The sequence below is a fragment of the Carassius gibelio genome, chromosome A25 (assembly GCF_023724105.1).
Source record: "Carassius gibelio isolate Cgi1373 ecotype wild population from Czech Republic chromosome A25, carGib1.2-hapl.c, whole genome shotgun sequence".
Classification (NCBI taxonomy): Eukaryota; Metazoa; Chordata; class Actinopteri; order Cypriniformes; family Cyprinidae; genus Carassius; species Carassius gibelio.
In genome coordinates, this window is record NC_068395.1 from 9,345,827 (window position 1) to 9,371,955 (window position 26,129).

Genomic DNA, 26,129 nt, shown 5'->3' on the forward strand with positions numbered 1-26,129 from the left:
TTTATTTATTTATTTTAGAAATATGTAAAAACTAGGCAGTGGTGTGCACAGTCCTCCGGAAGGGCAGAGGGCTCTAGATCGGACCGAAAGTGCACTTTAGCTTCGGCGATTAAAAGGGAAGGCTCCAGACCACACCTTGGATTTGGTGTGTCACTTTGGATTTGATGTCATTTAGTTAAGTCCCATTTAGTGTTAGTGATAATGTCCAACTGTAAAAACTGCTCCCCATGAACCTTAAACTAAAGGGACTAACGTTTTTTCTTATTCTGTTAGCTTATAAACATGCAGTCACTCATCTAGCCATGAAAGTTCACCAAAAATAAAAATTATGTCATTTACTTACCCTCATGCATGCATTCTTTCTTCTGTGGAACACAAAGTACAATATTTTGAAAAATTTACTTTTTTCTCTCCTTTTTTTCATACAATTAAAGTCTTTTGGCTCCGATATTTTTATGAATTCATGAAAATGAACAATTATGATTCATATCAATTGAAACATTCTTAAATATCTACAGCTAAAAAAGAAGTCAATTTGGGGAGATCTGTGGTCAGATTTATTGTATATTTGTTAACTGCATAATCTAATAACCTGGAGATGAGATCATAGTTCACCTGTTCCGTGAATTATGTCTAACAATGAATGGACAAGATAAAGACAACATGAAATAATAACAGCTGCACAATATTTAATTAATTAAAAATACTCTGTTGATTGGACAGAGCAAATTTACAAACACCACAAAAAATAAAAGAAAAAATAAAAGAAAATAAATAAGAAAATCCACAAATCGTATCTATTTTAAGAGTACAACGATGGAAGTTATGTTTTTTTATTTTACATAGTTTATACAATTTGTTTAGACTGTCATATCACCTCGGTCCTTATGAAGCAAAATCTGACATGTTTGGAGATGTTAAGACCATAATGTTTGGTATATTGAAACAAAGAAGATTATTGATCCTTGATATCGCAAACTGTTTTACTGTAAACAGACCAGATGATATGAAAAGAAAAAAAATAACTCTCATAAAGTTGTACGACCATATCACTTCAGATGTTACATGCATTCATCCTATTGCTTTCTTTGCCAAGATATATTAGACATAAAAATCAACATGATTTAAAAAACAAACAAACAAAAAAACGGGTTATAGTTATAGTTAACAAGTTATGTATTTTGTATATGTATTATATATAAATCATAATCCAATCTCAACATGAAATTAAAGCTATCCTTTTTTCAAGATTTATCATTTATAATCTGGTGAGTAACTTTTTACTCACCAGTGGTCCTTTAAACATCACTGTCCCAGGCACCATTAACACAAAACCAAACGGTTTCTACATATAAAGACCCCATATAATCTCCTCATTTATAGTAAAGGAAAATATGGAAAATATAATTAAATAAGGAAATATACCTATTGACCAATGTGTAATGGCAAATGAATATAAAAGTCTTTGCCATTATGACATTTTGTGAGATAAATAGTCCCACATAATCCAACAATTGTATGTGTACGAAACATTTAGATTCACATTTCTAAGCTCTCCAACAAATATTGACGAGTAAATTATATTAACTTCAGTCCTCTTTCACCTTTCTGGGAGCTTTTCGGCTCTTCTTCCCCTTGATAAAACAGCCAATACAGTGTAAGAACATATATGGCAAAACATGCAATGAAGTCATAATAATATGCTGTGACCAAAAACACTATCAACAAAAATGTGTATCCAATCCACCACAAGACATTATGTACAAATAACACGTTCAATCCCATCAACTAGGGGCAGTGTAGCTCTCTCCTGCTTCATGTTGTACTCAATATTTGTTAAATCCTCTATGAAACTACTCGGCTGGTCTTCGTCCACACACTCAGAGATTGAAGGTAAAGCTTAAAGCCTCCCTCTGCTCAAGAAAGGTATTTTGCCATAGTTTCCACTAATTGCGCTCTCATCTCTGAACACTGACTGTTGAGGTAAAGCTCCATTTTATCATCTATCTGCGATTCTGATGAGGTATTGTCTTCAACGTTTTCAAGATCTCCGTTCACTGAGTCTTTTGCCAGGCATTCCATGTTTTCCAGCATACTGTTTACATCAACAGTAGTTTCCCGTTCACGTTTCACACTTTCACAGCACACATTTTTTTCTTTATCAGTAAAGTTAATGAGGTTCCGATCATTCTCCATAGCTTGCATATGAATTCAATATTACTCTTTTGAGATGATTCTTGCCAAGATGTAGCCGTTTCCTCACAGATCTCTAATCCATAGTTGATGTGCATGTCCTCTTTTTTCTGAGTACTTACTCACACTTTCTATTTCATTGAAGTCAATATGATGTTGTGGTAATGGTGTCGGTACTAATGATCTGCTTCTGCTCCTCTTCATCTTGAGAATCAAGAGATCATGTGCATCTGCTTGTTGTTTCTTTTCTCTCTCAGTTTCCATTGCATCCAAGTCCTGTTCATCATCTATGTATTTCTAACTAATTTTCAGTGCTTTTTGTTCCTCCTTTAACTTCATTTTTTTGTTCTGCTTCTTGGTCTTTGTCCTCGTTGTCTTGTTTCTGCTTCTCCATCTGCTTAATTTGATTCCCATTTCCCTTTTCAAAAGCTCTTCCAGACCGAGAGAGCTCTTTAATCACTGATGTGTTACATTTTCCATCAAAATGAATATAACTGGAGCTCTCCATCTCTGAAGTCTGTGTAGAAAAAAACCCATGAGCATTTGTTTCTTCTTTTCATTTATTTGGCAGCTCTCCAAAGTACTGCTCATATTTGTCTGTGTTTTCTCCAATTCTGAATACGGTTATATTGGCGTAGCCGTTGCTATTGCTAAAGAGAAAGTTTTTCAATGCTCAATCTCATCTCACAGCAGTCTGACTCTAATTTATCATCAAAGGAGCCCAACCTGATCCTTGTGGGGTCCTCCAGAGATTGGGCAAGAGGCTCTGATTGAATATTGAATATTGAGTTTTCATAGAGGACCTCTGATTATCCATCAAAACATGAAAACCTCTGTGGGTGATGAAAGATGGATGTTTTCAGGTAGGCTGTCAATACCTGACTCTATTGTTTGATTTGTAGTGGCTAAAAGTTCTGCTCCTTGTAGGGGAAATAAACACAGACTTTGGCAAGAATCATCCTGGAACGAGCATTCAGTGAAAGCTTGTGTGCACGCTGTTGAAGCTTCTCCAAGAGGGGGATCTGGCTGCCTGGATGTAACTTTTGGAAGGTTTGTTTCAGTGAATCTGATGTTATTACATAAATGAGTATAATTCTAATAATAATTTTGATTGTAAGAAGCTTCTGCCTTCTCAACATGTTTTTACTGATTTGGCTCAGAAAGAGAGTTTTGGGTTGCGTTTACTGTATGTTTTGGGGGCCTGTACTGCTGAGTCTTTTCAGATGCTAACACTAATATCATGTACTGTCTGTTTTGTAGATAAGCAAGTCTCTGACCAAATGTCTGGGGTCTCATGGGCTTTGACCACTCTTCGACTCTCATCCTCCAGTTCCTTAAATGACCCATCCAACGGTTTTGCAAAATAAGTTTTGACTCTCTGTTTCCATGTATTTAAAAACCTGGTGATAAAGTGGTCCCAAATGTGAAGCCATGGGAACACAGCTGAGCCTCTGAATTAGTTTATTAAACTCACATTCTCTTGGTTTGCCATTGCTAATATCCATGCCCTCATGCATCTTAGAGTTTAATTCCTAGCTTAGCATCAGTCGGGATTTTGGCTTACTGGAACAGCCTGATTGATTGAAACTGTTTGGTCAGTAATGCAGTCAGCATGTTGGATGTCTTCCAGGACCTCAGAAGCTGAGAATGCAATTGATTCATCACAACTGATGGAGTCTTCCAAGGGTAGATTTGTGTTTTCTGTAGATAAATGAGTCTTGGAGTGGATTATGTTGTCTTCTTCATCTTGTGTTAAAGCTTGGCTTAAGATGTCAATGGAATCTCCACTAGACTGAAAATCTATTTCTTCATATTTCAGGGACTTAGCTGGTTACATGTTGGTTGTTGAGTAGTATATTGTAAAAGGGGAATGCATTGTGTCTTCTCCAGCAATGATCCACATTACTGCATGCTGGTCTCTGCCATAACTTCACTCTCTTTTTTCTTGGTCTCATGTTTATTTTCTTCTTCCATTTTAGCAAAGTGCTACTTAACCTTTTCCAATCGTGCAGCCTTTCTTCTGTTTCTTTGGCTGTTGTTTCTGCTTATTTCCTCCTGTTTACAAAAAGATAGATGTGAAAATACTGACTGAAACACCATCTTCAATAAAAGATTGACTGAGGACATTGACTTGTGTTTACTTTTAACAATGTAACCTGATCTCAGAGCGACCCTGTACAGCATGACCTATCCAGTGTCTTGTTTGGGACAGTACATACTGTATGTTATGCTTACACTTGTCAAAGCCAAACATGAGTAACCACATGACATTCAGAAAGAGCAGCCAGTGTAATGGCATGTGTAAAATAAATATCTTCTTTGTATAAAATATCATTTTATACGAAAATGCACTGTTTCATTAAAACACAGTTAATTGACTCTGGATCAGTCTTTTATAAAATATAAAAATGTAGAACTCACCACTAATTCCTTGCTTTCCTTTTCAAGATTCTTAGAGGTTTCATTTAGAGATTCAGAGTTTAGATGTATAACTGAGGAAACAAAACATATGTTTTAATCAGAATTTTATATTGTTTCCAAATCTAGATGCACATACTTTTTCAGAAGGTAAATTACCCGGAAATTCTTCATTATTTGTGTCTGCAACAGTCAAAGCAGAGACATCTGGGCTGTAAAATTAAAAAAAAAATATATCTTTGTGTTTAAGAATTGGGGAAAAAGCATGTATATTGTTCCTTAATTAATTGAGTTACACTAGTAGTTTTATTCATATTAACTCTTGCATGTCACTTACTTAAATTTAAAAACTGTATCAATTATCACGTTTTTGTAGTATGCATTATGGATAATTTCTGTAACAATTATATGAATATTTTAGAAATATTTCATTTGGCATGCATTATTGTCAATGTCCGTGCAACAGATATGTTGGTGACCTCTCACCTGGTTGTTTTCAGACAGCTTTTTTTTCTGTTTTCACTTTCATTTTGGGATTTCTCCTTTGATTTCTCCCAACAAAACAGAGAGTAGTTATTTTCATTGTTATTTGCCCAAAAAGTGCCTAAAGATGTTTCATAACGCAAACAGAAGTCGACCCTAGTGCCCTTTTCTCCAAATGGGGGTACTAGTGTGAGTTTGAAGGAGAAACAATCCGTCCCACCATTGCTTGACCCAGGTACGTACTCTGCCAACAGATCAAAATGACTTTTCCATGAATCTAAAGAGGTACGTACACAGACCGTCTTATCAAAACAAATATTCAGCACGCGAATGGTTCCTCTAAGGGTTGTAGTCCCAGAAAGCAACTCCAAACTCTCCAGTTCTAGCTTCTGCTTGTGAACCCGCAAGTCTAACTCCTCAGCGGTCTGTGGAAGAGTGAAGAGAGGAACCATGTAATACTCCTTATCTTCATTCAAGTCACTCTCTAGAGAGCCTGATTGGTCAGTTACTTCCCAAGTATCAAACTGTTTCACTGAGATGAGACTCAAACCGAAGGCATCAGCAAAGGACACTCTTCTGCTGCTAGAAGGGGGAAACAAGGAGTCATCGGAGGACACTGAACTCCGCCGTCTCGGTATGGGTGAAGATTTAGGCCTGATTCCTTCCAGACCCAGTGACTCCTCGTCCTCATCCCAGGGGCAGGATGCTGGCAAGCTCAGTATGTTGGAGCTGGCCCCATTGGGACTGCACAGTGCTCCCATAGACTCCATCAGGCAGTGTGGCTCAGAGTGAGAGGAACTCAGCAGGTCAGCCAGCAAGTGACATGCTGTGACTTAACTTACGGATTCAAGTTACATTTGACATTGTATGGAAAAGCCAACTCTATATTTAGGGCAGAAACAACTTGTGCTATGCAGTCAGAGCTCAGGGGACCCATGAGAAAATATGAAGTGAAGTGAAAGTCATGACATTTGCACACAGTGAGTAGGGAACAAACACACACACACCATGAACACACCCAGAAAAGTGAGCAGCTATTTTCTCCAGTGCCCAAGGAGCAATTGGGGGTTCAGAGCCTTGCTCGGGGGCGCTCCAGCCATGAGTATTGCAGGTGGAAGAGACCACTGTTCATTCACTCCTCGCTGGCACTGAGACTTGAACCTGCGACCTTCAGATCACAAGTCTGACCTCTAAACGCTAGGCCACAGCTGTCTCATGATTTAGAGGCATGCTTCAAACAACATTACATTGTCATGTATACACAGTAGTGTTGCTTGGATCCAAATTATATCCACAAGCGCTGCAGATAAATTGACTGTGCCCTCCCCCCACCCCCTCCAAGCAATGGCACAAAAAAAAACATTTGGAATTTGCCCATAAACATTATGAACAGTCAGTCAATGAAAATAAATGTACAAATTACAAGTAATAGCACAACTGAATATATAAAACAAAGATACAAATGATGGATAAAACAGAAGGGCTGAATGAGAACACAAATTCACTCTCTGACATCAGGTGGCGCTTATGGATCAGCGGTAGTGTTCCCTATGTTACTGCTGTGCTTTAAATGCATTATACAGAGGCAAAATTAAAAGAAAACGCCATGTAAACTTCTTGAAAACTCTCTGATATACATTCATATAAACCCTACCCACAATTCAATATTTAGGATTTTCTTCTAGTATTTTGAGTAATGTGAACAGTGATCTTGATCTGCCTACTACAGTATTTTCACCTTTGCTCTCTTTTTAGCGTCTCTGGCTTCTGTTAATGGCAGTTTGTCAACTGTGACAAATTCGTCAACTGTCCCGAGCGTCTTTAACGCTGGACATCGGGCAGTCCTTATTGTCTAGCCCTGATTTCTCTCCATCTACAAAAGTATTTTCTCATATAATAAAATAGAGTAATATTACACAAAATAATGACTTTCTTATTACCAAACCTGCACTTCAGCTTATCAGTAGTAAACTAAAACTCAGTCACCCGTATTTGTAAGAGACTTACATTTTTTTTAACAGAAAAGGGAAGCTTTGGTAACACATGAAAACCACAACTCAAAAGCTACAGCTTTCAGAAAGCATAGGTTCGCGCTGCTTTGAAATACCTTTATTAGACTACTTGGACACATAGGAGTCTTGCAACCCTTTGAGATCCAACGAGATTCTTGTCACTAGATGAGCAAATATCCCTCTCATTCTTTCCCTTGTTTGCCAAAGCCTTATTCTTTTCTACATTACCTCCATCTAGAGGCACATTGAGGAGTTTTTCCCTATTCCAAAAGTGAAACTCAAAAGATGTTCTTAATAATTTTAACCTTTACCACTTACTGGTCTTTCTAAGATTCAAAGTGAGTTTAGATCATTCAAAGTAAGTTCACCAAGCCCCTTTACAATTCTCTACTGTCAGTTTGCGTCTCCAGTTTTCATGTGTAATGTTAAGTTCAACGTTTTAATAATGTTATATGTGAAACAGTGTTTTATGTTTTTGAGGTAAACAAATGATAGCAGTGTTTTATTAGAGCTCTATGCAAGGGAGTTTATAACATACTTGTAACATACTATGTGAATTTGTGGCATTTTGTTTTACCTTTATGTATTTATCTATTTTGTGGAAGTTATAATGATAATGTATGCTCAATACAACCAGAATGGACACTACTAAAATGATTTACAGAACAACTGCAAGAGTAAAATGTGTTATATTTCACTTTACATTTGTACACCCTGACCGTTAATGGTCAAGCCTGTAATATCATGTGTTGGTATAGAGAGGGATGAATGAAATCCTCGCTGAGATTTCGGTCCATAGCTTTAGATCCATCTGTTTTCTTCTAAGTGATGATGAGTTGCATTGAGACTTCTCCATGATCTTAATACCTAAAAACCGGGAAAAAAAACAAATCAGGTGTTAAATGTTTCAAACATTACTTATCAATAAATGCAATCATTTAATTCAAATACTTAAACACATTTATGACCTGTAGTAACTGGGTTTGAAGGGCCCATTTTTACTCAAGCCCATGTATTTGGCTTGTTCATCGGTAAGCTCAGTCAGGCGTGCATCAAAAGTCTGAAGATGCAGGCTTGCAACATACTCATCTGGTATACAAAATAGTGAAACAGTTTGTGATGTCATTTTATCCAAATATGATTAGGTACATTATGAAATATGGATAAACAATACTAAATTCTGGAAGTCCTTTGCATTGTTACCCAGTTTCTTGGGAAGAAGATACACATCTTTCTTGTAACGGCCCTCAGGAGCATTGAATAGCTCAATCAATGCCAAAGCCTTTCAAAAAGCATACAGACAACTAAACATGTAAACACATTTGAAGAGACAACCTATCCATTCATAATCCATAAAATAATTTAAAACCCAACTATAGCCCAAGGCTGTCATGCTTCCATTAGCACTGTGTCGTACTAAATGCAAAGTTGTATTGCTCTGCCGAGCTAGTCTTTAATGTTTAGGCTAAGTAAAAGAGGAAGAACTTTGGCCTTTAGGCTACCAACTTAAAACCTCATTTAAATGAATGTATTAGCAAACTGCTTCCATACCTGTGTGGTGGCTGTGATGGAAAGCACGTATATGGGTACAGTGGAGGAGCTTAGATTAAGAACACGGCCCTAAATTCAAACAGGGTAAAACAATAACTTTGCCTCTAACGTTAGTAATCAATAATTCATTAGGGTTGTAATAAGGAAATGTAGATTTTAGCTTTACATGATTTACAAATTTATGTTCCTAAATCCACTGGTGTGGTGAATCCAATGGTTACTGCATTTTTTTATCTTTCTAGTGATTTACAGATAGTGGATAAAGATTCAGAAATCTTGGACATTTACAGGAAATAGCTTCCTAACATTATGAAAAATTAGGTGAATGTTTTATTTTATTATTTTTTATATATAGTATTCTCTCACCTCTGCAAGGAGTACTATTCTCTTGCCATCAGGCCAAACAACGTGATCTACTTGCGCTCTCACATGTAGCCATACTAACTCTGGGGTTCGCAGACTGTTCTGAAAATTCAGACGAACGACAAGAAATGCGCCCAATTAAATTGCAAGCATTTAACTGTCATCGCTAATCGTGTGTTATAATCGCATCCTACAGCCACTTACAACATCGATTTCTGTATTGGAGCGTCCCATATTGCAGACAACGCAGCCATTCTTCATTAGGTCCATGTGTTCCCTCACAACAACGTTTTTGTTACCTGTGTAGAGAAGCGGTCAGCTGTCAAAGCAAACCCTGGAAGGCAATAGTACAATAAAGACTATTTAGGATATTGCGCAACTTGCCTGTGCAGGTGATGACCATGTCCACTTGTCTTACAACATCACCTAGTTTGACCAGTCGAAAGCCATCCATGCTAGTCGAAATGCAATTGGCTGTCAGGGGTGACACTGTGGAAAATATAACTTTATGGAGAGTTTTTCAAATAACTCATATCTTACCATGCTTGTAGAGCACAGATGGGGTCAGTTTCGGTAACATACACCACAGACCCCATCGCTTTCAGAGCTGCAGAACAACCTTTTCCAACCTGTGGGCACCAATATTCACACTTACACACACAAAATAGACAGCAGGTGATGGACACTGTTCTCTAATGGCATATTGACAATAGAAACCATAATATATTTGAACCAGGAGACGTACCTCTCCGTATCCACATACAGCCACCTGCTTTCCCCCAAACATGATATCAGCTGTCTTTTTAAGACTGAGAGAATAGGAACAAGACAGAAAGTAGGTTTAATCATACAAATACTGTGCTTTAATAGAGAAATAGTTGCACTGTTATCTTACCTATCCAGGATGGACTCCCTGCAACAGTAGAGGTTGTCAAATTTTTGTTTAGTGACCGAGTCATTCACATTTATGGCTGGGACGCATAGTTTTCCAGCTTTAGAGAGGTGATGAAGCCTGATATATGTGATGCAAAAACATTTGCAATGTTTCATTGCGTAAACCCACTAGTGTCAATTCAGCGTAATCATCTTTCCACCAAATGTGACAAATAACAAGGACTAGAAAGTGACTCAACCTGTGAATGCCTGTGATACTTTCTTCAACAATACCCTTGACTTTCTTGAAGAGGTGAGGATATTTCTTGTATATCCAATGTGTCATATCTCCTCCATCATCAAGGATCTAAAGAAGAAAAGGCCATTAACAAACTTCAATTTACAGGCGAAAACAGAGACACTGTTGATCCTCGAAGGGAAAGTGGTCCCATATCACTTAAGGTAGGCCTACTCGTACCATGTTCGGCTCCCAGTCCTCCACATTTACACAGCGATCAATACACCACCAGAAGTCATCCTCAGATTCTCCCTTCCATGCAAACACTGGAAAATCTGTCAGAGGGAAAGACAACGGACAAATCAAAGAAGGAAAATAACAACATGCAAAAAAAAAAAAAAAAAGTGGCAAACTCAAATCTGAGACTTTTACTTTAAAAATCTGTGACAATTAGACTAAGATACTTTTTTTATATATATATATACCTTGCTCTGCTAAAGCAGCTGCCACTTCATCCTGAGTGGAGTAAATATTGCAGGCTGCCCACCTACACTGAGCCCCCAACACCTTTAGAGTCTCAAACAGCACCTGTCGAGTAAAAAAAATATATATTTCTTGAGTGCCACAAGATCCTTAATAAATAATTTTAAAAAGTAATTTGGTGCCCAGGAAGCATGTATTATTATCAGTGTTAAAACAGTTGTGCTGCTCAGTATTTTGGGGGTACTAGAAAGAGAGCAGTCAAAAGAACTGTATTTGTATGAAAAATAACTCTTTTGTAATATTATGAATGTCATTTACTGTCAATTTTAATATCAGTTTAATGGATCTTTGCTGAATGAAAATATAAATTTTTTTTTTTTTAAATCCTACTGAGCCCAAACAGTACAACAGTAATTTAAACTGCAGTTTAAATATGTATTTATTATTACTTATATTTATGCATTTTTGCATTGTATAATCAGCTGAGGGGATATGGGAGGTGTTGGAGGTTTCATGTTTCAAGTTACTGTTCAAAACAGTTTTTTTAAGTTTTGTTTTTGTATTTTTTTCTCTCTTTCTGTCAGCATGATACAGTATGCATTAAAATGCAGTGAAGTGATTTTAGATGACACTTACAGCTGTCTGGGCCGTGACGTGGGTGCATCCCACTATTTTTGCTGCTGTCAATGGTTTTTCCCCCTGGGCAGCTTTTCTCAAGGCCATCAGTGCAGTCATCTCTTTAATTAATAAAGGTACACACATATTTATTCCTTTTTTTGTGTACTGTACAATGCACGTTTCCTGTTTTATTACCATACACTATGCCTACCATCCTCGGCAAGTTCTATCTCTCGACGACCAAAGTCTGCCAGTTGGATGTTTTTGATGCAGAAGTCCCTGTTCCCTTTAGAGTTCATCTGTTGCATGTCTCGAGGACAGACTTCATCTTCTAGATTTTCTGCATCTGAACCCCCTGAAAAAAATGAGAAACGAAACAAGAAAGGAAATCGGAATCAATGATTGCAATGAAAATACAAAGAATGACCAAAAAAATACATTTTCCAGTTTTGATAGAATTTGTGCGGTGTCTACCTGAGCTGTTACTGTCCGTGGAGGAATGAGAAATAGAGTGGGACAGGGAGCGGCGTCCCGTCTTTGTTAAATGACTGTCGAATTCTCGCATCTGCTCAGGATACTGGATTTGCTAAGGGAAAATTTTTTTTTATTTTTGTATATATAATATAATGTAATTCAAATAATGTAACCTTTTCCTGCAGAAAATAATTGTAGAATAATTATAATGCTTTATCCTAACTTAGACTCTAAATATTGAAATAGCATTAGGATGCATTACATGCACAGAAACATATACATTTCAGGTACAGGCAAGAGATCTTAGAGACCAAATATACAGTAACTATCACTTGCTCACTAACTTACACATTAAAGAAAAAAAGAAAGAAAACCTTAAATTAAACACGGCAAAATATATTTGTGTTTGTTGTTAGGGTAGGCACTAGTAGTCGCATTGTCTACTAAAATGCATTTATTTTTAAATAAAGTGCTGCTCTGCTCTAATATATAAGCAAATCAAATAAAACTAAATAACACTCAATAAAATGTAATAAAATTAATTTGAGCACCAGGATAGTACAAATCTTCTCATAATCTACTATGGAGTTATTAATGAAATTGTTTTGTCATATTCAGACACACACAAATAAAAAAAAACACACAAGAAGGAAAATATCTATTTCAAAGTGCTGCAGTTTTAAGTCTCATGGTCTAAAAAAAAAAGCAAACAGATGGATTGCAACAGATGGATTACCTTGACGTTAAGAGATAACACAGCATCTTTTGATTCCCTGTTTTTAGTGAGACTAACCAGGCTGTAGACTTTCTTCATGGTGTCTGATCCTCTTGAGAAATGCGTAGAATAACTCCCACGTAAGCATTTAAAGACGAGCCCCAACAGTGATTGTCATGATGTCATGATGTTAAATGAGCGTGCTAGAGAAGCATTGATCCACTGTCAGATGAAATCCTACACTGTGAGACCAAAGCCTTACAATAAATTCAGAGCTCTCTGTTCGCTTACATGATTCGACAATGATTAAAGTCGATGAGGTCACAAAAGTTCCCTAAAGTCATTTATTAATGCTGGCCAAGTGCCACTGAGCGGATACTGTGTGGTTTTAAGTGCACTGGTCTGTGTTCAGCCCACGGCTCTGTTCAGGGTTGTTAATGATGATCAAGATAAGGTTTTTCGGTTACACCTCATTTAGCAGGCATGTTTTAGTTAAAATGACTTGTTGATCTCAACCTGGCGTCAGGTGCCTCTTTCAAGGGCAAAACGGAGGTATGGCAACTCAAGGCTTATGCTTTCGGTGGTTACTCGGTGCATTTAGTTTATCAAACCAGAAACGTACCCCTACCACATGTGGTTTAAAAGAGACAATTTGCTTCTCACAGAGACATTTCCTTTGGCACACCCTGGGGTCAAGTGTTTAAGAACTTAATTGCTCTCAGAAAGTCTTTTTTGTTGTTTAAACCCAGCACATTTAGGTTACTACACCCAGATATGTACCCTTAATTCACCTTGTAAGAAACAAGCAGTTCACTTCTCACCTTGACACAACCAAGGGACAAGTGTTCAATGACAAAATGGAAGCATGGGAACACAACAACATTCAGATTCATGGGCCTCCCTTTCCAAAGTCTGACCTCAGCACTTCAATGCACCCCAATGACCAAATCATATATTTAACCCTTTGCAAATCGGGTATAAATCAGGACATTGACAGTTCTGTTGCTTTAGGGACACTCCCATTGAAGTAACTGGGATCAAGGTCAAATTGCTGGTAAAGAACCTACACAACTCTCAGATTCATGGGTATCCCATTCCAAGGTTTGACCTCAGCACTTAAAGTATACACTCTCCAATGACCAGAAAAATACATTTAACCCCTTCTAAATCTGGTATAAAACAGGATATTGACAGCTTGCCTTAGGGACATTCCTGTTGAAGAAACCTTGGATCGTGTACATCGTTCAAGGACGAATGGTGGTAAAGAACCCAAACAACTCTAAGATTCATGATTCTTCTTTCCCAAAGGTTGACGTCACTTTTGTGTTACCAGCCAAGTTTCGAAACAGAAACACAATAAACACAGCAATATGTTGACAAGGGAGATTTATAGTATTATTTCATTGCATTTATGTCATCTTCTATTTTGTCTGTTCTTACATCATAATGCACAACATTAAACTGTACTTTAATGCCCATTGTACTTATTCAGCACTTACTCTTTTTGTTCTTGGAGCTTCACTGACGGCTCCATCATTTTCCTCGAACACTTCCTCGCTGTTCTGCATTTTTACGAGTGCAGATTGCCGGGTGGTTGCTGCTTCTAGCATTCTCAATAACTTGGAGCTAATTGTTGGCAGTTGTGAGGAATCTCCATCTCTTTCCAGAGAAGATGAAGTTGCAGCTTCACCATTATGGCTACTCTCTTTCATGCTATCGTTGTCTTCCATTGGTGGAGTTGCGGACCGAATCTCTGGCTTGCTGTCGAGACTGCTGTCCATTTCCATGTCTTTAGTGTTGAAGTTACACACAGTTGCTCTTTTGAACAAACAGGTCTTAAAGGCGTGTAAACATTGCCTTCATATTAACTGATTGTGGAAACAATGAGTGTAAATGGCATGGGGGTATAGAGGTTTTATACCCTTGGGCTTGGTTAACTTCTGTTTGATACTTAATATTATTTTAATATTATCCTTCTTGGCTGACAAAGTTGTTCTTTTGAACTTTTTTCAATGAGATAATTTTGAATAAAATGTGTCATCGTTTAACTGAAAATATTAAGCTTAGCAACTGTTTTTAATATTAATAATAATAAATGTTTCTTGATGAGAAATCAGCATATCTGAATGCTTTCTGAAGGATCAGAAATGATTTAAAATTGATTTAAAAGGTTTAAAGTGAATTGAAAACAGTAAAGAATAGAATAAAATAGAATAGGGCAGCATAAGAGACTTCTTCAAAAACATGAAAAAACTTGCTGACCCCAAACTTGTTCAAGTAAGCAATTAGTTTACTCATTTTGATTGAAAGTAATGGGTTTTATCTGAGGTAAACAAAACCTTTTATTTAATATACTTATATTCGCTTATCAGTTCAGATCTACTTTTATAGTAGTGCTTATATGACATTATCACTTAAGGCTGGTTCACACGGCAGGATAATTGGGCCGATTTTAGCCCCGATTCAGCCCTTCTGACAATCTTAGGATGCTCCGATTATCGTAAAATAATCTGATCAAATATTCCTGCCGTGTGTGGTGTGTTAAGACTAATCTCCTCTGCTCGGAAGAATGTCGGGACCGCTCCGATCTCAAATCGGGGATATCCAACATGTTGGATTTATTTTGCCCGATTTCTTCTCGTGTGTGGTGTCCCCCGAGGACAAACAATCACGCAGCCTGTGGACTGTGGCGTGTAGCCAATCAGAACGCGAGGTGACGAGGCAGTGATAGTACCGGGAAACAAAATCAAAACAGCCGGCGTATATAATATAACAAATACAAATAAAGTCGATGGGCATAACTACATCCACAACTGCAGTCCACCAGAGTACATGGAAACTAATATATGAACGTTTATTTCAACGGTTATTAATCTGTGTAGTACGTAACAACATTTCTATGAGATAAAACAACAACTTATCTCCATATCATGATATAGCAAGTATAGTCCATGCTCGCGTCGTCTCCACCTCTTTGACCATCGCCTTTTCTTATTTTTCTTATGTTTTTTTTCCCGTTAAAAACAAAGCACAAACTATGGCCACTGCATCCTCTTCGTCCGCCATGATTGTTTACTCTAAAGTCACGTTTGATCTCGAGGGATTTTGCGAGATTTCCCGTCTGACCTGGGAATGCTCGGGAGTCAAATCGGTTCGTGTGTGATGTGTTGATATTGCCGTGTGGCTGCACACCACACACGGAGCGACCAAAACTGTTAGACCCGTGATTTTTTATCGCCGTGTGTGGGGTCTCTCAGGTTTGGAAAATCTGCCGACAATTTTAAAATCGTCCCGTGTGAACCAGGCCTTAAATGTAGCTATAATAGTGGTCATTCTTTTATTTCCATGAGGTTTCAGACTATCATTAAAGTATACAACGTTTGAGAAAAGAACGGTTCACAGGAAACTCGTCTGTTGTGTTTGCTAAATACAGAGTGAAAGAAATCAAGTGTCTCTTGAGATTACGGTTGCCCCATTTAACAGGTTTTTGCTTTTCATTCAAAAGTGTAGCTAAAAGTTGGGTTTTAATTGCTATAATGCTAACTTCTAACAGATTTAAGACTGACAAATTTCTAGATAACACTGAATGATCCATAAATCTCTCAATTGTAAGGTGGCTGCCCCTTTCTACCTTTCATGGCTTATTGATTCCTTGCTGCCACTAATCAATTTTCCAACAATCCTTGTTTAATGCCCTGACATTCATTTCTGGAGGAAATTTTATAAACTGTCCCACTGCTCCCTCTGTTGGAATTATTATGCTATAAGCAAAAATATTTATAGAATAAATAAATAAATAATAATAATAATTTTTTGTGCTGAAAAGAAAATTCCAGAAGAAATAAGTTTAGGCATAAAGTTCTTGCTTTAACTGTATTTGTTAGTAGTTTCCTTTTTTGCTTTCCATTAAGACTTCAGTGGCTTTGCAGTTCAACAATTAGACATTTATCAGTTATTACACAATACAGATGATAAAGACAATAATAGCCTTAAGATGAATGTTGTTTTGTTACTCGTTTGCATAGTGGGGATTTTCTTTGCTATTGTTTAGTTGATTTTTAATGACATCAAGGTAATAGTAAGGAGACGTGTCAGTTATCCTGTCATCACAGTGACCTTTAAACTGATCGTGGTTTCATTATCTCATACCCAGCTCTGATGACACCGGATGCAAATAAGGAATCCAGTCATGATTTTGTTCCCAGGAAACATTAGGCAGCATTAGCCAGCCAATGAATGAATGGCACAGTGCTGCTCGAGTATTATGGGTACGGCAGGTCAAACAAAAGGAAGTTTTAACCATGCCATGGCACTGTAATAAATAAGGACACACCTATTTCTGCTCTGCTGCGTTGAAGAAAGTAAAAGCTTTGCCCTTGTACCTGGTTCCTACTGTACTTCAGAACATAAGACCAACTTCTGCATTATAAAAGTATCTGGTATGTGAATTTCATTTTAAATATGCATGACTGTTCATAAAGCAATGTAATGTATCATACATTTTCGAGCATTGCTACTTTGACATTTCATGAATTACAAGCTTCAAACATTCCACGTTTGCACTTCATTTCAATAGAAATATCTCTGGATTATACGAAGTCTGCAATTCATGCTGTACCATTTCTGCCTTGCATCATTTAAACACTGATTTATTCTTACAATAATGACCAGCTTGCTGCACACTACAAGGGATTATTATACAGACTTTAGTTCATTTTGCCTACAGTAATTATCTTGTTTATTTCACATGATTTCTGCAAAGTATTTTAGTGGAACATTTAAAACCAGGATTTTAATCCCAACTAAAACCAGTAAATGCTATGAATTTGTCTAAATGGTTTGGCATGATTCAGGCTTAGGATGAAGGTTAACCCAGCTGTTTCATATGAGCACATATGAAGCAAAAAGTAAGTGTTTTATATTTTTATTTAAGTTTTTTAAGAGCAGAGAATAACAATATGGGGCTTCTCAGACTGGTCACAAAGAGTTCTCAGACTGGTTATAAATCTGACTGCTGACTAGTGATCATGACGAATCTTAATATATGAATAACAAACCCTTTAAATATTACAGCAAACATTGTCTATGTATCTGTATTCCATATTTTAAGTGTTTCATTTTATGGAGTCTTGAGACAGACATCAAATAGCCTAGTATCTGGTCATGTGATTTACAGCACACGTGTTCAAATTTGCACATGCTGTTAAAACAATCTGCACTTTTACTTATATTTAAAATAGTTACAACTTGATTCAGGCCCATCAATTTGAAAAGCAATTTGAATCACAAATGTGAAATGCTGTGTAAAATGTGTTAAATTCACTAGCCATTGTATGAAAAACTTCTAGAGGGTGACATGGGACCGACGACCTATTTAAGCAAAAATACTTGCTTATGCATTTGTTTGCAATTCTAAACGAACACAGTCACGCGACTAAAATTAATTATATAACATAACAGAACCAAGAACAACCCGTTTGTGATGTATTTTAACGTTTTTAAACTTCTTAGGATAACTAAAAGACCAGACTAAGTTGAACTAATTAGGCTCCAAATTAAAGTAAAAAGAAATAAATCTCAACATATATATATTTTGTATTTTGTATTTATATTTGTATTTATGCAACGTTGGCAGGCACTCATCAGCCAATCCCCAGCGCGCATGCGCGTGCTGCAGACGGGCGTGTGTTGTTTCACAGGTAAAGCAAACCAATGGGCTTTAAAGTCACGTACAATGTTCAAAAGAGCTGTCAGTTACATCATGGTTAACAACACATTTATTGTTCTCTTTTGGTACCTTAAAACGACATTAAAAAGACATTAATAAAATATAACCACACCTATGAAATAGCCTGTGTAAGGACGTTCAAGGTTGTTGACTGGTTTACTGTAAGGGTTGGGGAAGCTGCACTGGTCTCTGTGAGAGTCTGAATCATCTCGTGCTGCTGCTGCTGCCTCGGAGGGGAGGGTGATTGGACGGCTGTTGTGTTGGGAGAAGAGCAGATATCCGCAGCATTCCCCTGCATCCTCCAGTAATCCCATTTATATCCTTCTGTCTGTCCATCCTTCAAGACCGCGTTCACCTGGAGAGACCTTGTCTGCTTCTGTAGGGTTAAAATGGCCAGCAGCTTCGCACGGGTTTTGTCCAATAAAAGGAAGGTGGGAATCTTGTCGCTTGTCGGCGCGGGATCTCTGACCGTGGGATTCTTCCTGAACAGAGAGCAGCATGTCAATGCAGGAGCGCACGTCCGGAGAATCTACCCTCCGAGGTAACTACAACCATACCCGTGTTTTATAACGACAATATAATGCATAAAATAATGATATATTGTGATAGGATGCCATATATTGTATTGAGTACAAATGCCCAAGTGGCAGTCAAATATGTTCATTCATATCAGTCAGGAATGATCCAGTTTCATGGTCGCGTATTATATTATATTATATTATATTATATTATATTATATTATATTATACTAAAATTTTTGTATTCTACAATGTAAATCTAAATCTTTCTTTAGATCAAATAAATACAGTAGGCAGGCTACTAGCCTTCGAATTAACCATTTCATTTTCCCATGTAGCCAACAAAACGATGAATGCAAATTAATTAATTAATTAGGTTTTTTTTACACATTAATTAATATCCTCATAATATTTGGTTAAAAATGCACATGCGGTGCGGTTCAACATTGGTTGTGCCAAAAAAAAAAAAAAAAAAAAAAAAAAAAAAAAAAGCTTTTGACGCGTACGGAACGCGTCGATGACATTTTAGAACGCCGTTTTTGATAGCTACTACGCGTTCTGAACGCGGTTATGACGCTTAGCGCTGTCTTGATATCGAGCACGCGCACACCAGGATTTGACGCGTTCAGAACGCGGGTTTGACACTCTAAAGCGCCGTTTTGATAGACAGGCCCAACAATACTGTCTTGTAGGCAGCTTGTTTGATTTTGAGATACAGGCATTTTCCTTTATTTCAGCTTAGTTCTTTTTCCCAACAGTGCTGAATATCCAGATTTGCGGAAGCACAATAACTGTATGGCCAGTCACTTGACCCCTGCTGTATATGCCAAGCTGAGTGATAAAACCACTCCGAATGGTTACACTTTGGACGAGGCTATCCAAACTGGCGTGGACAACCCAGGCCACCCCTTTATTAAGACAGTAGGAATGGTTGCAGGGGATGAGGAGTCATATCAGGTGAGAGGATGTCACACATTTTTGGCATAATAAGAGGCTTGCATTTTTGGAGCACCTAAGTACATCAAACATGTTTTGTGCAGGTCTTTGCTGACATTTTTAACCCAGTCATCAAAGAAAGGCACAATGGTTATGACCCCTGCACCATGAAACATCCCACTGACCTGGATGCCAGTAAGGTAGGAGTAAATGTTTTAGTTACACCTACAACACTGACAGTAGGGTGTTTCTCGAACTGTGGGCACTTTTATTTCACAAAAGTCTTGGAATGCTTTCATAATTCATTTTTTATGTGTTTTCAAATAGATTTAATAGATATTTTTATAGAGATTTTATGGTTTTAGTTATGTCACAGACCCAGATATTTCAATCTTGTAATAAACAAATGTTAAATATTAAATACTACATGTTTCATATTTATATACATAAATAAGAAATCTGTATAAATATATGAAATATAAACATACTTTATTTTAACATGTCCTTGTTACACATTAAGAATATTTAATTTAGTAATAACAGTATATAATATGTAAATACAAGCAACTAAGACTGTTTTAATGTTTTTGTGTAATTACACTGTAATTACACTGTAACAAGGACACACACACACACACACACACACACACACACACACACACACACACACACACATATATATATATATATATATATATATATATATATATATATATATATATATATATATATATATTCACAATATATATAAATAACAACAAATAAAAATTTACTATTTAATTGTGTGTATTTAGGAATCATAAAATGCTAGGTATGAAATAAGCCTTGGCACGTTACCAATTTTATTCTAAAATAATATTTTTAGATTATTTTCTCCTTTTTTCAGTTTCATAACCGGGTCTTCTGGTGAAAAGGACCTAAAATCAAGAAAATATATTTATTTTTGTTCATTTTAATTTAATGGCTCAATTTTACATTTTGATTTTAAATGTTTAAATTTTTTTATTTAAATTACATTTATGCATTTACAGCACATTCAGGCTATTTTTTACCTAACATGTGTTCCCTGGGAATCGAACCCACAACCTTGCACTGCTAACGCAATGCTCTACCGCTTGAGCCACAGGAACACATTTTTTTTTTGTAATTTTTTTAATGTAATACTCAGATTCATTTAAATCTGAGAAAAATCATTAAAAAACATTTGTAATTCATTTAGTAACTTTAAAATGCCATTTCCACTACAAAATGAATAAACAAACTGCACCTAGTTATAATATCACAATAGTTTGCCATTCTTTTAAATAGTAAAGCAGGTCATAAACACAAGCCTCAAAGTTTCAAGTTACTTCCATTATTTTCATCCTACTTTCGTCTCATCAGATACGGGGAGGCCAATTCGATGAGAAGTACGTTCTTTCGTCTCGAGTCAGGACAGGTAGGAGTATCCGAGGCCTGAGTCTGCCCCCGGCCTGCACCCGCGCTGAGCGCAGAGAGGTGGAGAGGGTCGTGATCGATGCCTTGGCAGGCCTGAAAGGGGATCTGGCGGGAAAATACTTCAGTCTCACTCAAATGACCGAACAAGAGCAGCAGCAGCTCATTGATGTGGGTATATCCACAAATATGATGACATGTAATTCATTGCTGTCGACTCAACCCAAAAAGTATCCATGCTTACCTTTTGTTTTGCTATATAGGATCACTTCCTGTTTGATAAGCCTGTGTCACCCTTGCTGACATGTGCAGGCATGGCTCGCGACTGGCCTGACGCAAGAGGCATCTGGTGAGTTTAACCTCAGCGAGAAGGAGTTGAGTGGTTTGATGGCGAACAAAGTCCTCTGAAAGTCTGCGTTTCATCCAGAAATAGTCTGAAGCAACCTCTACCGCCATGCACTGTGGTTTGATATTGTTCACAGCATGTACCCATGGCTCACTTACATCTCCTGCATAATTTATCCTCTTTTTTTTCCCTCTTCTTCCTTCTGCCTGCAAGGGATAGTGTGCCAGACTCCATTTGAAAATGACCTCCGATTTAATACCCTGATGGTTTTTGCACTTCTGAAAACATTAGAGACTATAAGTGAGACTAAAATGTAATAAGGTCAATGGCAGCTAGGTTTGGGAATCAAGAACAGGCTCTTATTTTAAAAATAACAGAACAATTTTGCAGATGTGGAGTCTGATTCTCAAACAAATTATTGAAATATACAGCGCAACCAATGTAGTCCAATTCCAGATCAATTGCCTCTGAGACAATGCTTTAAAACTGAATCAGATTTTCACATTTCATTGTCATCCACTATTTTGTTAATTCACATGGTGGAGATCTCTTCAGAAGCCTTATACAATGCAGGCCAAAGACATTGAACAGATTAAACAGATGCCTTTCAATTCCAGGCACAACAATGAGAAAACCTTCCTGGTGTGGGTCAACGAGGAAGACCACACTCGTGTGATCTCCATGGAAAAGGGGGGCAACATGAAGAGGGTCTTTGAGCGTTTCTGCAAGGGTCTCCTAGAGGTGAGGTCATGCACGTGTAAATATGTGGCTCTCAGTCGCTGTAAAAACCACACAAGCTTCCGTTATTTATCCAGCAGAGATGCTGCAGTGGTTTATTGCAGCTCAGAGCAATCCCCTTTTGTGGACATACAGTTGTAAACACATTGTCCTGGTAGATGGGCATCTGTGTGTGATTATGTGTGTAGGTCTGTCTTAGTCTGTTGCTCATTCTAAAAGGAAATTGCATGTTTAATATTTCATCTTTTTTTATAGTTTTTAGTTCAAACAGATCACTCTTGTATCTTTCTCAAAAGACTCTCTCTTTGTCCCTCAGGTTGAGAGACTAATTCAGGAGAAGGGTTGGGAATTCATGTGGAACGAGCGTCTGGGTTACATTCTCACTTGTCCGTCAAACCTGGGCACGGGGCTAAGAGCTGGTGTCCATGTTACTCTTCCTCGCCTCAGCAAGGTCCTTGCTCTAGAAATACAGTATAAACTTTCTCACCTTTTCAACCAATAATCAGTTAAGAACCACATTAATATGTTATGTCTATTGCGTATTGTCTTTTTCTTGCAGGACCCTCGTTTCCCTAAGATTCTGGATAACCTGCGACTGCAGAAAAGGGGGACTGGAGGAGTAGACACAGCAGCTGTTGGAAACACTTTTGATATTTCCAATCTGGACAGGCTGGGCCAATCAGAGGTCAGTGATGTCAAAATCAATCGATCAATTTAAGTGTTAAGAAATTAAGATAATATGTAAATTCTTCACTAATTTGTGTAAATACAGTAAATTAAAAATGAAACCCAATGTTTTGTGCTCCCTTTCCCGTTGATGCTGAAGTACCCTTTTGTCAAGGCTTTTTTTTATATTCCATTTTCCATTTAAATAATAATTAGTAATAATATTATAAATTAAATAAAATTATAAAAGGGTCCAGATGATGACGATTTGATCTGGGATGATCCCTGGCGTTAATTCTCAGTGGAGCAGTGTGCTTTTATACTTTTATTATTAAATAATGATTATTTTACAAGAGTGACGTGAAGAGAGTATGCACAGCTGTTGTTTTTATTGCTGCGTGTAGCCTGTGGAAGTCACATTAGCTGCAGTAAGGGTAAAAGCCTTCATTTCAGATTTTTTTATTAATTAATTCATTTATTTTTGTCTAATGGACAGGTTTCATTCTTTTTATCTCTTAATTTGAATTGGCTAAGAAATCAAATACACTACTGGACGGTAACCAATAATTTGTATTCTACAATATTTGTGTGCTATATTTTCCTAAATCCAATTTCATGCTTGGTTTATAAAGGCTAATACGAACAACTTTATCCCATTTTTATCACAGAATAAGGCAGGAAATATATTTCATAGCTTCTGTAGTAAATGATATGTCAGTTAGCACTGAATTATATAGTTTATTTATTTGTTACCTGGAGATGACTTGAAAAACATGCATAAACCATATATTTTCTCAGTTGTGTGTTTATTGTCTCAACGTTTCATCAGTCAAAATGTTTCTACTTTTTATTCAGCTCAGCTACAGCAGATATTGGTTTACCTACTGATAGCCAGGTGCCTTTGTCCATATTATGGATTTCCTGCACATATTAAGATATTACTTCCATAAGTCCATTTTAGACTATCTGCATAAGAGCATTCTCCGGCTCTGAGTATGAATGAAACAGACACTGCATGAGAGCTTTTAGCGCTCCATGATGTTCAGGATGCTTCATTTTGCATATTAATAAAACGTCAGGTCATGCATAGACTATCTTGTCTCTTTTAATTTAAATCTAGATTTATTTACACAGGCCCGTGAAACCTCTACATGAACACACCTGCCAGAATAAAGTGCGGGGACAAGTTTATTACATTTTATTAAAATTAAATATTAAAAATGGATTTAAATTGTTCTATACACAAAGGTGCCTGTTCTCTTTCGTTTTGCTGTTTAGTTGAGAAAAGTTCAATGCGCATCAATGGGTCTTGTCTTTTTTATGTTATCTTGCTAAAAACTATTTATAGGCTACTTTGAACTTTATTTTTTACTTATTTTAACTTTTTTAAATTTTTATTATCATTATCATTAATACAATGAATACAATTTAGAACAGAACTATAATTGAGTTCTATTTTAAATGTGACAGAAATATTTTTTTTTCTACAACAGCAGCAGTAGTGTTTACAACAGCAAAACCACCATACCCTGTAAACTCAATAATAATAACAACAACATTAATATCAATAATACAATTCAGTTTCTAATTCCAGAGCTATTGATGGGTGTAAATAAATAATTATTTAACTTTTAAACTTAATATGGTCTTTTCTGTTCTGTGTTTCTTTTTCAAAACTGTGTCACAGCATTTGCCGCTGTATCAGTAGAGAAGCCTCCATATTGTAATGCATCACGGTATATTGTACTATTGATATTTTGAGCTCAGCCCTATTTAAAGCCGTGTTCCATCCCTTTTATACTAATATTAAAGTTACAGTCAAGCTGCTGAATAACAGGTTCAAATATGATGATGCCAAATATGATTTGAATCGTTTTTGGTACTTGGCGAGTGTTCATTTTAGGCTCTGAGTACTGATATATTGTGGCAAGTCTCTTTAAAGCCTGATTTTTTTTTTTTTATTATCTCACCATGACTTCTTGTCTTTATCATCATGTGCTCAGGTCCAGCTGGTTCAGACTGTGATAGACGGAGTGAACTATCTCATCGAATGCGAGAGGAAACTGGAGAGAGGCCAAGACATCAAAATCCCCGCCCCCATCAGCCAGTTTAAATAGACTCGCTTAGCTCCGCCCTTCTCCTGACTCCTCCCTCTAATGTGTTCTTCCTCCTTCAATATTCCACAGATACTGATCCATAAGCATGCCTCTGTGTTTCGCCAGACATACCACACTCCAGTATAAAACAGGAGTGAATGTATAGTACATCATGATTGTGTTCATGTGGCGCTGTTGATTTGTCACATTGTTACTTACTTGATTGAGTTGCAATAATATTATAATAGCCATTGTCAAGATTTGCCTCAGGTGTCAGAATTAAACAGACGTTTTTGTTTAAGATGTTGACGATATAAATTGCTGAATGGTCTTGGAGAGTGTCTTATTGTACATTTTACTGTTGTTATAATTGAAAAAAGGCGAAAAGCAATACTACCACTGGAACTATTCATTTAAAGGTGCTCAGTCATGTTTTATGTTGCACTGGGAGTTGGTTGGTACTGACACCTAGTGGAATGGATGAAGCATAGTAGACATGATTTATTTGCAGTCAGTCAGCTATGATCAGTTTATTTCATAAGTGCAAGTACAGCTAGTCATGTGATTTTAAAATGCCTGCCATAAGCAACCCAATCCATGTAAAATAAAGCAGATGCTGATATCTTTAAGCTTTAAAAGTCTTGCCACCCTGAACTATAAAGGACCTACCATGTGGCGAAAATTATATATATCTATATATTATACCAGTATCACTGTTCTCAGTGGATTCAGCTTGAGATCTGTGCCAAGGTGACTTGAGAGTTCAAATTAGAAAAGTTACTTTTCTAATTGGGTAGTATCTGAGATGAAGTCACAAGGCTTGTACATTGCATTATGTTGGAAAACTTATTTAAAGGGGTCATATGATGCTGTTAAAAAGAACATTATTTGGTGTAATGAAATGTGTTTAAGTCGTTTAAGGTTAAAAAAACACATTATTTTCCACATAATGTACATTATTGTTTCTCCTCTGTGCCCTGCCTTTTGGAACGTGTCGATTTTTACAAGCTTTCATACAGAAGGTTTGCTCTGATTGGCCAGCTATACAGTGTGTTGTGATTGGCTGAATACCTTAAGCGTGTGACGGAAATGTGATGCCCCTTAACATACCGTGCTGCCATGTCCCGGCGCAACAAGACAAAAACAGTAAAACCCATTTCAAACGAGGCATTTGTTGCATCCAGTGGGGACATAATTACTGATTATAATGACTCATACTGTCTTTTTACACATTGCGTATCGCGCT

At 37.0% G+C, this 26,129-nt stretch overlaps 3 protein-coding genes across 7 annotated transcripts; 1 reads left to right on the top strand and 2 right to left on the bottom strand.

Moving 5' to 3' along the window:
• Positions 1 to 3,241: 3,241 nt before the first annotated feature.
• LOC127947468 (protein phosphatase 1 regulatory subunit 3A-like) lies at positions 3,242 to 7,638 on the bottom strand. Its single transcript, XM_052544612.1, has 4 exons — positions 5,098 to 7,638; positions 4,771 to 4,823; positions 4,615 to 4,685; positions 3,242 to 4,248 (listed from the first exon to the last, which is right to left on the bottom strand). Exons 1-4 carry the CDS (start codon positions 5,862 to 5,864, stop codon positions 4,180 to 4,182), a joined length of 960 nt encoding a protein of 319 aa, XP_052400572.1. The 5' UTR covers positions 5,865 to 7,638; the 3' UTR covers positions 3,242 to 4,179.
• Positions 7,639 to 7,776: 138 nt separating this feature from the next.
• On the bottom strand, positions 7,777 to 15,727 carry LOC127947467 (putative adenosylhomocysteinase 3). 4 transcript variants are annotated; one of them, XM_052544608.1, is made up of 17 exons: positions 13,921 to 15,727; positions 11,707 to 11,818; positions 11,444 to 11,587; positions 11,251 to 11,351; positions 10,617 to 10,719; positions 10,372 to 10,466; positions 10,154 to 10,260; positions 9,916 to 10,032; positions 9,766 to 9,829; positions 9,561 to 9,649; positions 9,405 to 9,475; positions 9,225 to 9,319; positions 9,024 to 9,122; positions 8,658 to 8,726; positions 8,310 to 8,388; positions 8,075 to 8,195; positions 7,777 to 7,973 (listed from the first exon to the last, which is right to left on the bottom strand). In XM_052544608.1, the coding sequence occupies exons 1-17, from the start codon at positions 14,206 to 14,208 to the stop codon at positions 7,967 to 7,969; spliced, it is 1,761 nt and encodes a 586-aa protein (XP_052400568.1). In that variant the 5' UTR covers positions 14,209 to 15,727; the 3' UTR covers positions 7,777 to 7,966. The 4 variants fall into 4 exon arrangements, with proteins under 4 accessions (XP_052400568.1, XP_052400570.1, XP_052400571.1 ...); XM_052544610.1 differs by lacking the exon at positions 13,921 to 15,727 and adding an exon at positions 12,443 to 13,857; XM_052544611.1 differs by lacking the exon at positions 13,921 to 15,727 and adding an exon at positions 12,500 to 13,852.
• Positions 15,728 to 16,672: 945 nt separating this feature from the next.
• LOC127947478 (creatine kinase U-type, mitochondrial-like) lies at positions 16,673 to 25,219 on the top strand. 2 transcript variants are annotated; one of them, XM_052544634.1, is made up of 10 exons: positions 16,673 to 16,860; positions 18,494 to 18,690; positions 19,426 to 19,624; positions 19,708 to 19,803; positions 20,987 to 21,208; positions 21,301 to 21,386; positions 22,001 to 22,124; positions 22,438 to 22,572; positions 22,681 to 22,806; positions 24,791 to 25,219. In XM_052544634.1, the coding sequence occupies exons 2-10, from the start codon at positions 18,539 to 18,541 to the stop codon at positions 24,902 to 24,904; spliced, it is 1,254 nt and encodes a 417-aa protein (XP_052400594.1). In that variant the 5' UTR covers positions 16,673 to 16,860; positions 18,494 to 18,538; the 3' UTR covers positions 24,905 to 25,219. The 2 variants fall into 2 exon arrangements, with proteins under 2 accessions (XP_052400594.1, XP_052400595.1); XM_052544635.1 differs by lacking the exon at positions 16,673 to 16,860 and having other exon boundaries at positions 18,301 to 18,690.
• Positions 25,220 to 26,129: the final 910 nt, after the last annotated feature.

Bases quoted from the DNA above. Each gene is read 5' to 3' on its own strand.
- LOC127947478 (XM_052544634.1), top strand. From the start codon at position 18,539: ATGGCCAGCAGCTTCGCACGGGTTTTGTCCAATAAAAGGAAGGTGGGA. The intron at 21,209-21,300 runs GTGGGTATATCC...TTTGCTATATAG, and splicing joins AGCAGCAGCAGCTCATTGAT to GATCACTTCCTGTTTGATAA. The intron at 22,125-22,437 runs GTGAGGTCATGC...TTTGTCCCTCAG, and splicing joins TCTGCAAGGGTCTCCTAGAG to GTTGAGAGACTAATTCAGGA.
- LOC127947468 (XM_052544612.1), bottom strand. From the start codon at position 5,864: ATGGAGTCTATGGGAGCACTGTGCAGTCCCAATGGGGCCAGCTCCAAC. The intron at 4,824-5,097 runs GTGAGAGGTCAC...TTAATTTTACAG, and splicing joins AGCTGTCTGAAAACAACCAG to CCCAGATGTCTCTGCTTTGA. The intron at 4,249-4,614 runs GTGAGTTCTACA...TTTTGTAAACAG, and splicing joins AGGAAAGCAAGGAATTAGTG to GAGGAAATAAGCAGAAACAA.
- LOC127947467 (XM_052544608.1), bottom strand. From the start codon at position 14,208: ATGGAAATGGACAGCAGTCTCGACAGCAAGCCAGAGATTCGGTCCGCA. The intron at 10,261-10,371 runs GTACGAGTAGGC...TTTCTTCTTTAG, and splicing joins AGGACTGGGAGCCGAACATG to ATCCTTGATGATGGAGGAGA. The intron at 10,033-10,153 runs GTTGAGTCACTT...CACATATATCAG, and splicing joins AGTATCACAGGCATTCACAG to GCTTCATCACCTCTCTAAAG.